Below are 11,438 nucleotides of genomic sequence, written 5' to 3' on the forward strand. Positions count from 1 at the left end.
AGTTCGAATTTCACTGATTCTAGAACATGAGACAGGGCTGTATCTTTCTTCACAAGGCAACACAAGTGTTACTGCTGTGTCTTTGTTTTTTACAGCCCCTGTCACGCTAAGTGCAGTTCAATTTATTTCATTTATACAGCCCCAAATCACAGGAAAGCTGCCTCAAGGCATTTCACACGAGTAAAGTCTAACCTTACCCACCCCAAGAGCAAACACACAGGTGACAGTGGTCAGGAAAAACTCCCTGTGAAGACAGGTAGAAACCTCAAGCAGACCAGACTCAGAGGGGGTGACCCACTGCTTAAACCATTCTAACAGTTACAAGGTTTTAATGAAGTCTTTACCAAGCTGAAGCAACAGGAAAGAAAAACGAGAGTAGCTTCAAAAACAAAGTGCATTATCGAGATGAGCATGTTAAAAAGGTTAGGTAGATAATGCTGTATGATAATGATAATGTACAGGACACAAAGAGTGGCTGGTTAGGTAGAATGCAAGGACATTCCCAGTAATCCCAAAATGATTTTCCAGCCTATCAAGTAGAATACGGTGAACCACCATCTTAAATGCAGCACTAATCCCAGCCACGTGCAGTCTTTATTTAAATAGCAAATGTACTTGTGTTCACGGTGTGCCCATGTGTGGTCACGTGAAGTGCTGGTGCATTTCTGTTATAAGTTAACAAAGAAATTATATCGTAACCCAACAAAAACCTGCTCTGAAGCTGAGTGTAGAGTTTCTGCTATTTATATGCAGCAATATTGCAATTCAGCCTAAATATTATATATATGTGTGTGTGTGTATTTAAAAATCTGTACAGCATGAAATCTACAATGTCGAAAAGGTAAAAACCAGTTCATTCAGAAGTTTTTGAAAGTTTTTTTTATTTTTTTTTTTATTCTTGTTTATCCTTCAAACAAGGCAACAGTAAACACATCGGTGAACAGTAAATGCCATTTCTGTCACAATTTTCCTTTTGACACAGGTCAAACTGCTGTCTGTTTGGAGTTTCCATATTCCTGTGAGTTGCCTTCACGTGCTCTGGCTTCCAAAGACATGCAGGTTAGGTGAACTGGTGGCTTTAAAATTGACCACAGATGTAAGAGTGTACACACAGCAACATGTGTTACAGCTAATCCTCTTCACATCCTTTACACATCAAACAAAACAAAAATGAAAGTCAAAATTTATGAAACATTCTTAAATAACTCATTTGCACCATAATTTTACACTGGTTTTCTTCCTCCATGTGGGGCTGAGGGTCAATGATCGTGTGGGCGGACATGCAGGAGGGGCTGTTGAACCATACTTTCAACTGTTTGACCTGAGGGAGCCATGGCGGCTGCTGTTCCTAAACTGTGTATAGGGTGTCCCAAAAAAGTGCCACAAAATCATTTTACTCTATTTCTGCAACGGCTAATCTGAATCACTGGGTTTTTTTCCCCCAGACATCAAGATATATGTCAGGAGTTTCTTCTGATCCAATGAGGATGCTGCTTACAATTGAGCAAAAAGGGGAAACTGGTGGAATTCCACTTTGAGACAAAGTCGATCGTGTAAACCCAGCAACAATATCATTTTGCAGTTAAAAAAAGCTCCAGACAGAAAGACAAAGGATTGTAAAGACGTTTCAAACCAATAAAACTGTTCACAATGAGATCTGGCCGAGCCAGAGGAGCGGTGCCCATATTGAGCACATCTTGTGAACACCAGAGATAAAAATTCTCTTATGCTTCAAGATGACATGACAGATATCAGCATCCAAAACGGTACAGATTTTCTATGGCTTTATTTTTGTGGCACTTATTTTTTTTTGGGACACCCTCTACTTTGTTTTGTGTGCAGTTCAGGTTCCTTACCAGAAAACGTCACACCTCTCCCCCAACTGAATCAACCATCTAAAGAGCAATGCACCAGATTCAAGTGCACACTGCTCTAGAAGGCAACGATGTATGCCAATCTGACTGGGTTAATTCATCTCAAGCCCAAAACCTGACTGACAAAATAAATTCAAGCTCTGCGCCTTACTTTGCACTCATGTTAGGTGGCATGTTAATAGCAAAGGAAGGTCAGGCAAACCCAAAATGTCCATTTGCTATGCATTTTAGACTATGCACGATAGTCACATTAAGATAGGGTCCTAAACGTCAAATCTACTTTTGTATTTATCAGTGAATGCAATTGACAAAAAAGTATGGTACTTCAATTTATGTTCAATGGATTTAACTCCTCCTCGGGGGAGTGCTCCGGGAGTACGGGGTCCAGGGTCCTTTGCTAAGGGCTATCCGGTCCCTGTACGACCGCAGCAGGAGCTTGGTTCGCATTGCCGGTAGTAAGTCAAACCTGTTTCCAGTGCACGTTGGCCTCCGCCAGGGCTGCCCTTTGTCACCAGTTCTGTTCATTATTTTTATGGACAGAATTTCTAGGCGCAGCCAGGGTGTAGAGGGGGTCTGGTTTGGGAACCACAGAATCTCGTCTCTACTGTTTGTGGACGATGTGGTTCTGTTGACTTCGTCAAATCAGGACCTTCAGCGTGCACTGGGGCGGTTTGCAGCCGAGTGTGAAGCGTCCGGGATGAAAATCAGCACCTCCAAATCCGAGGCCATGGTTCTCGACCGGAAAAAGGTGCTTTGCCCTCTTCAGGTCGGTGGAGTGTCCTTGCCGCAAGTGGAGGAGTTTAAGTATCTCGGGGTCTTGTTCACGAGTGAGGGACGGATGGAGCGTGAGATCGATAGACGGATCGGTGCAGCATCTGCAGTGATGCAGTCGCTGTATCGGACCGTCGTGGTGAAGAGAGAGCTGAGTAGGGTGGCAAAGCTCTCGATTTACCGATCGATCTACGTTCCGATCCTCACCTATGGTCATGAGATTTGGCTCATGACCGAAAGAACGAGATCGCGAGTACAAGCGGCCGAGATGAGTTTCCTCCGCAGGGTGGCTGGGCGCTCCCTTAGAAATAGGGTGAGGAGCTCGGAGTCGAGCCGCTGCTCCTCCACGTCGAAGGGAGTCAGTTGAGGTGGCTCGGGCATCTTTTCCTAATGCCCCCTGGACGCCTCGCTGGAGAGGTGTTCCGGGCACATCCCACTGGGAGGAGGCCCCGGGGAAGACCCAGAACACGCTGGAGGGACTACATCTCTCGGCTGGCTTGGGAACACCTTGGGGTTCCCCCGGAGGAGCTGGAGGAGGTGTGTGGATCGGGAGGTCTGGGCGGCTTTGCTTGAGTTGCTGCCCCCGCGACCCGACTCCGGATAAAGCGGAAGAAAATGGATGGATGGATGGATTTAACATCCATTTCAATGAGCTACCCTGTGCAGTCCGTCCTTCAAAAAACACACAACCTCAAGAAAGTGCACTAACTATATATATATATATATATATATATATATACAAATAGTATTTTAATTCCACTCCATTTAATAAGCTTTACTTTCTTAAAGAAAGAGTGACAAAGGCATGAAAAAGTTGTATTTTGATCCTGTCTGCATTCAGTGCAAACCAGTTAATATTCTAAGAGGAGTTTTCAGCGGTAAACTTCTCCCATCTCGTCTGCCACTGAGCCAGAGCCTTCTGCTGCTGCTCTGGAGCCAGAGAACTGTATCTGAAACAGAGACGGGGAAACGTCAGCGTGCACTGCCATTCAGCACTCAAACACAAAACATCTGCAGCCTCACCTTATAGAGTTTATGGCCAGCTCTTTGAGAGATCCTATATGTGATCGAATCCCCCCGAAACCCACGAAGGCTTCATAGAAGTCGTAAGAGAGACCGAAGGAGCCAAACATAGCGGGGTCATCGGAACTGATCACCACTGGGTGGTTCTCAGACATGAGCACAGCTGCAGGATGGTTTCGTAGATCACTTACCAGCTTCATCACCTGAATGTCAGGAAGACGTTATTTCAGCATGAACAGGAACACGTAAAGCATTTTATTACAAAGTCACAGCTTGCCTGGTTTGAGATGGGACACACTTCCACGGCCACGCCTCTCTTCTTGGATAGATCTCGAGCAACCGGGTGACGAAGCAGAGCAAAGCCGTGACCGATGCGTGACGTGTTGAACAAAAGCGCATCCAGCAGGTTCTCGTCTACGTCTGTGCCCTGCAAATCTGTTAGGAAAGAAAGAAAGAAAGAAGACTCATCTCACCTTCATTTTGTGGAAATGCAGAGAAACTATTCTTGGGACCAAACTCTCTTTAATTGCAACTTCATTTCATCCATCTCTTATTAAGGGTCTGTTTTTTATTTTATTTGGATCATGTTGTAGAGTAGTTTTCACATTTAAGCCCATATTCATATTTTTTTTTTTCCTCTCATTTATGGGCAATTCCATTGTGACGGACATTACTGTGTAATTAGTTTGAGCTATTTCAACTAGTTTCACACTAAATGTTGAAGCTATAAGTCCTTAATCTTGTGTGTGAGCATAGTTAAAGTCTTCAAGTATTTAGACAGGGAAGAAGTTATCCAGTGATGCTTTTTTTTTTTGAAAACAAATATGACTGATGGACTTGACAAGAAGATTTCCTTAAACTTTATTTCAAAATTCTCTGAAAACTGACAATGATTCATGACTGTGAACTCCAGGTATACAGGGGGAGTAGGCTCACTAAATACACTGACCGCAGTGGAGAACAAATAGTGAGGCACTTGGCAGCACTGCTTCAGGGTTGTGAAAAATTTCATGTGACTGACGTTACACCCGATTCATCTATATGACTTGCAGATAAAGACGTGTTTCCTGAAATATTTTACTGATTTGCTCAGGAAAAGATGAAATAATCCAATTATTAAAGATTTTACATCAAGTTACACCCTTTCATGCATTTCTGGGTTTAAAAGGTTTTAGAAAATCTAAGAAAACTGTTTCCACTCCCCTACATGGCTGACCTTTCTAGAGATGCATGTAATATGTCAAACCAAAAAAATAAATAAAAAATAAAAATAAAATGTAAAAATCTGGCAAAAACTGATAACTAATCATTTGACAGTCAAATATCATGCGGGAAAGGGATATTTCCTAATGAATTCAACTTGTATCGTAAAGTTAGTAATTTTATAAATTAGTTGCCCCCTTTTTCTGAATACATAACTGAAAATTGAGAGCTACAGTAGGTGTAAAACGGAATATATGTCAGGCACCAATGAGCTCACCAGTCTCTCCAGCATGAAAAAAGAAAGGGAGCACAACCCCTTTTGTCACAGGCAGCGATAGTGCATCTCTGAAGTACCACAGGGGTCTGCCAGCGTCCTCTCGACCCACCTGAGAACAAACAAAATTTCAGTCAAGGAAAAGAATAAATAAATGCCTCTTCCACTACAGTAGTTATCATTTAAGTAATGTTTCTGCATTCTGTTCCTTACACGGCTGACGATTTGTGCAAATTCTTTGCGATTCAATGGTCTTGCCAGAGTTATTGTTCTGTGTGGCACGAATATTTGAACAAATCTGTCCAAAACTGAGACACTTTATCATCAGCTATCAGACAATACTTCCACGTTTCCTAAAAATTGACTCAAAACTGTTTGAGTTAAACGGTTATGATCTCTCAATGTCACCCAAGGTGAAGGGTCACGTAATAACAGAAAAGTGAATTCACAACAGTGTTTGTAAGTAAACATCAGTGAATCTTTAACCAATTTCTCCGTATAGTCATTCTAAAATAATATCCCCTACATATTGGCACTAGGCCAAAATATTGACCTTTAACCAATTTACTGGGATGTCACTCAGTCTGCATATACACCCTGAAATGTAACAATAGTTCTTCAAGGTAAAAAAAAAAAAAAATCAGGTTCTTGAAAATTAGTTATTTATCCTGCAAACAAGCTGACAAACATCAGTGAACAGTAAATGACATTCCGATCATGATTTTCTATCTAATACAGAAGCTCAAATTGCTTTAAAACAGTGACTCTCACTCACACACCGATGTCAATCTGCTGCCACGCAAGCTGTCCAACTGCACACCAGGACATTGCACAAGGGCACACTTGAATCAAGGATTCTCTGCTCACAAGCCTGTTTCTCTCACCTCTAAACCACCACGTTCCCATAAATGCTCACCAGGTCAAAGCCAGCCATGATATCTGGGAAGTCCGTCTGCAGCTTCATGGCCTCCTCCACAGCTTCCATCATCACAGACGCGTTTGCTGCCCTGAAGCAGGCAGAGACGGCTGTTTTATCATTAACATGCAAACATGTTCACGCTGTGCAGGTAATTGATTAGGTAGGTAATCATGGTGGTCACCTGTGCACTGAGAAGATAATTCTTGCTCCAAAGAAATCTGGGTGATCTACTACAAACTGTCTGGTGACTTCCTGGTAGGTCTTCAAGGTCCAGCCTCTGTCATGAGTGCTGCCATCCAGCTCGTATATCTGAGTACCAAAAGACACCACACTAAAAAGAACCAGGTCTGTGACAGAGACAGCGTTCCAAATGTGAAGATGTTGGTTTACCTGTGGGAGTAAAGCCCGTAGTTCCAAATACATGACATTGTCTGTGTAGAACTGGCTGAGGCCTTGGTAGTAGTAATCTCTGAACACGGGAGCGTAGGTGACAAGACCCCACAAAGCCAGAAAGCCTTCTTCAAGTTTTTTCCATATCACGTCCTGGCTGGGGTACAGTTCTTCTGGTTCTTTGTCAGTGAAGAGCGTCATATTACCCCTGATGCTGAGTGTAAATATTACATGATTGAGCCAAGAGAGTAACGGTTCTAATAACAATGGTTTAAAAAAAAAAGAAAAAAAGGAGGTGCTTTGATTTAAACTGTCATCCTGACAATGGACATTATAAAAGAAGTGGATGTAACAACGGGGTTTTTAAGGCAGTGTGTGCAAGTAACGACTTCCTAGAAGACAGCATGAAGTAACCAGTAATATCTTTTGAAACACTCCTGAAGTGGCCACTGAATGAATATAAACAGTGGACCCAAATCTTTGATATTGACTTTTTAAGTGATTTTTCTCAAAATTAAATTACATTGTCCTTGACTGACCCTCATTTATTCCACCAACTTCACTGACCCAGACCAAAACTTTTCTGAATTATTTTTGATAAATCAGATACACAGAAGCAACATCAACAGAAGGACTGCACCTCTATACGCTTTTCTATCTAGCACATAGGTTAACGTCACTTTGAGCAGATGGAATCAGTTAATCAGTGAAATCACCTGGTGCAGTGGGTGGTTACAAAGAAAACCTGCACCCTCTTGGCCCTTTCTGGAATCAGTTTGACACGTATGATTCTAGCAGATGGTCAAAGTACTTTCGGCATGTGCGACTACTGCACGCAGATTTAAGAATTGTTCCAATTTAAAGCAATGCAGTTCTGGCAACAACAGGTACAGGTTAGTTCATGATTAAAGTTAAAAATGAAATGGATTAATGATTTTTTGTAACTGCACCATTTTACTATATAAATATTTGCACTCTACCTAATATTAAAACAAGTACAGCCTGTGATTGTGGGGACATAATCTAGTATAATATGGTCTTTTCTCTGTTCCATATACAAGTATTTCCAGTTTTCAAAACAGACGTTACCTGTTGTCCAGGTCTGTGGTGTTGACCATTTTGGCCCTGAGGTTTTCTAGGAGGATCCACGGAGAACATTGTGGTAAAGGTTTGGGCCACAGAGAGGAGAAGATGAATCTGAGCGACAGGCTGTCAGTTAAGCACATGTAGCAGTGGGGTCGATAGGTCACATTCTTCACTAACCACTCTACATCTACCATAGAAAAGTCATGAACATGCAGCGCTCCACCTGGAGGAAAAGAAGAAGCCTTGAAGTTTTTACTTTTGGACAGAAATAATCAAACACCTGGCTCCAAAGATTTTTTTTTCCTCAATGCTGATACCTTCGCAGCAGAATGAAGATTTATCAATATGCAAATTTTCCCAACTGCCATGGTGACTCAAAACAACAAACTAATCTTGGGCCACATGTATGCAGCCCTGGTCTACATATATTGATTAGACAGATCGAGCTAGAAAACATTTCTTGATCCCATTGCAAAGTGAGGCCTGAGCTGAAGTGATGCTGCACACCAACTGCATACCTTTAGGCATCTTCTGGAGCAGGTGGAAGATGGGACTGGCCCTGATGAGGCGCCTGGCTTTGAAGAAGTGCACTGCGGGAGGAAAGTCTGCCCTCTGTAGCTCATCCTGCTTCAGTCTGAGCAGCCGAGCATCCAGCCGCTGCTCAGCCTCCGACACAGTCATCCTCCCACCTGTCTGCAGCGAGGCCTCCATCTGGATGAGAGCCTGTCTGCGGCTCGGGTCGGGCAGGGTCAAGCTGCAGGTCACCAGGCACAGGCACAGCCACAAACCGGCCACAAGAGGGTGCAGCAGGCGGACTGCCATTCTTCACACCATATGTGGGGCCAGTCTAATAACAGATAAACAGTTCTACAAAACCTGAGCAGTCTTTACTAAAACAGCACAGCAAACGCCTACTGACAACACATTAAAAAAATAAATAACAGCAGCCTTCAGTACATCTCCTGTGCATACGAAATAGGACAAAGCATTAATAGTCGCCCAATAAACTAGACAAAGTTCTCTTAAAAACTCAAGAGAAAATGAATTCGTTTGCAGAGGTTACGTTAGCTTAAAGATAGTGAACAGGCAGCTGCTAACGACATAAACAATCCAGTTTGGAGTCTCATAAATGGCACCAAAACACGACAGAAGCTGCCCGCAAACGGTGGTTGGTCAGGTTGATCAAATAACTTATCACAGCAGTCACCAGCAAACCGCTAAACGGCGACAAGCGGGTCCGTCGTGCGTTATTGACAGTGTAGTTTTAAGTTCGCCACGCCCCTTTACAGTGCAACTGAGTCCCGCCTCCTTTACGGCGATTGGCTACGTCAGATCAATCTGATTGGTGGACAGCGATATTGGCGTATCTATGGTTGAAGCCGCTTACAGAATATTCTTTCTTTTTTTTTGTAACAACAAAGTGAAACACTGCTCAGGAAGGGTTATTTATTTCTAAGAAGCATACAGTATAGAAAATACTTCAGTCCATTTTGAAAATAATCTATGTCAGTCAGATAAGAACTTGCAAATATCATTTACAGATGAAACACAGATCTTTTTCCAATACCACAGTCTGAGGTAACAACCAACTTTCATTATAAAAAAAAAAGAATAAGAAAAGAAACCACATTTATATTACAAGTCTAAAATTGTACAAAGGAAATTTTTAAAAGAGCAAATAAATATGATTCACATTTAATTCCGTCTACGTGGTTTCACTAGTGCAGAGAGATGACAACAACAGTGTAACATTGAGAATTGAACACACTTTCCCAATATTCTGGTGCACATTGTCTACACCAGAAACGTACACGCATGCACACATACACACCTGTACAGTACACCAAGTTGGCATCACACCTTTACAGATTTTTAACAATAACACTGTCGTTTATAGGCGAGACAGAAAACGTGAATGCACTACTGCCAATGTAGTCCTAAATCAGTTTGTTATTGTTAGAAAATACAATTCATGATACAAACTGTGCGACGCATTTATATATTACCTCAGAGCTTTTAGCACTTCTAGTCCACCATCCTTCTTTACAGTGCCTGTTACTAAAGAAAACTATGTTCTATTGCAGACCTGGTTGCCTAGTTGGTCTAGTTTCAACAAATGTGAGGCAGGAAAGCATGCTAGCTGTAAAACTAAAGACATTAAAACAGTCTCATAAAATCAACCATGTCATATTCCCATTCACTCTAAACACACACACAGTGTGTGTGTGTGCGTATATATATATATATATATATATATATATATATATATATATATATATATATATATATATATATATATATATATATATACACATACACACACACACACACAGTAGTGTTCAGAATAATAGTAGTGCTATGTGACTAAAAAGATTAATCCAGGTTTTGAGTATATTTCTTATTGTTACATGGGAAACAAGGTACCAGTAGATTCTCACAAATCCAACAAGGCCAAGCATTCATGATATGCACACTCTTAAGGCTATGAAATTGGACTATTAGTAAAAAAAAAAAAAAAGTAGAAAAGGGGGTGTTCACAATAATAGTAGCATCTGCTGTTGATGCAACAAACTCAAAACTATTATGTTCAAACTGCTTTTTAGCAATCCTGTGAATCACTAAACTAGTATTTAGTTGTATAACCACAGTTTTTCATGATTTCTTCACATCTGCGAGGCATTAATTTTGTTGGTTTGGAACCATGATTTTGTTTGGTTACTAGTGTGCTTGGGGTCATTGTCTTGTTGAAACACCCATTTCAAGGGCATGTCTTCTTCAGGATAAGGCAACATGACCTCTTCAAGTATTTTAACATATCCAAACTGATCCTGATACCTGGTATACGATATATAGGCCCAACACCATAGTAGGAGAAACATGCCCATATCATGATGCTTGCACCACCATGCTTCACTGTCTTCACTGTGAACTGTGGCTTGAATTCAGAGTTTGGGGGTCGTCTCACAAACTGTCTGCGGTCCTTGGACACAAAAACAACAATTTTACTCTCATCAGTCCACAAAATATTCCTCAATTTCTCTTTAGGCCAGTTGATGTGTTCTTTGGCAAATTGTAGCCTCTTCTGCACGTCTTTTATTTAACAGAGGGACTTTGCTGGGGATTCTTGCAAATAAATTATCTTCACAAAGGTGTCTTCTAACTGTCACAGCACTTACAGGTAACTCCAGACTGTCTTTGATCATCCTGGAGCTGATCAATGGGTGAGCCTTTGCCATTCTGGTTATTCTTCTATCCATTTTGATGGTTGTTTTCCATTTTCTTCCATGCGTCTCTGGTTTTTTTGTCCATTTTAAAGCATTGGAGATCATTGTAGATGAACAGCCTATAATTTTTTGCACCTGCGTATAGGTTTTCCCCTCTCCAATCAACTTTTTAATCAAACTACGCTGCTCTTCTGAACAATGTCTTGAACATCCCATTTTCCTCAGGCTTTCAAAGAGAAAAGCATGTTCAACAGGTGCTGGCTTCATCCTTAAATAGGGGACACCTGATTCATACCTGTTTGTTCCACAAAATTGACAAACTCACTGACTGAATGCCACACTACTACTATTGTGAACACCCCCTTTTCTACTTTTTTTTTTTACTAATAGCCCAATTTCATAGCCTTAAGAGTGTGCATATCATGAATGCTTGGTCTTGTTGAATCTACTGGTACCTTGTTTCCCATGTAACAATAAGAAATATACTCAAAACCTGGATTAATCTGTTTAGTCACATAGCACTACTATTATTCTGAACACTACTGTGGGTGTGTATATATATATATATATATATATATATATATATATATATATATACACATACACACACACACACACAAATGTAATCAATATATCTCATTACAACGGACTGCTTCCTTAACATAAGCAGACAC

General features: G+C 41.2%; 1 protein-coding gene across 2 annotated transcripts; it reads right to left on the reverse strand.

Annotated features, from left to right (window-relative positions):
* Nucleotides 1–3,384: 3,384 nt before the first annotated feature.
* Nucleotides 3,385–8,753, reverse strand: ada2a (adenosine deaminase 2a). 2 transcript variants are annotated; one of them, XM_034177047.1, is made up of 9 exons: nt 8,059–8,753; nt 7,544–7,763; nt 6,455–6,668; nt 6,246–6,373; nt 6,062–6,152; nt 5,149–5,257; nt 3,967–4,103; nt 3,669–3,871; nt 3,385–3,595 (listed from the first exon to the last, which is right to left on the reverse strand). In XM_034177047.1, the coding sequence occupies exons 1-9, from the start codon at nt 8,360–8,362 to the stop codon at nt 3,505–3,507; spliced, it is 1,497 nt and encodes a 498-aa protein (XP_034032938.1). In that variant the 5' UTR covers nt 8,363–8,753; the 3' UTR covers nt 3,385–3,504. The 2 variants fall into 2 exon arrangements, with proteins under 2 accessions (XP_034032938.1, XP_034032937.1); XM_034177046.1 differs by having other exon boundaries at nt 3,386–3,595; nt 3,946–4,103; nt 8,059–8,752.
* Nucleotides 8,754–11,438: the final 2,685 nt, after the last annotated feature.

This window comes from Thalassophryne amazonica, chromosome 8 (assembly GCF_902500255.1).
Source record: "Thalassophryne amazonica chromosome 8, fThaAma1.1, whole genome shotgun sequence".
NCBI lineage: Eukaryota > Metazoa > Chordata > Actinopteri > Batrachoidiformes > Batrachoididae > Thalassophryne > Thalassophryne amazonica.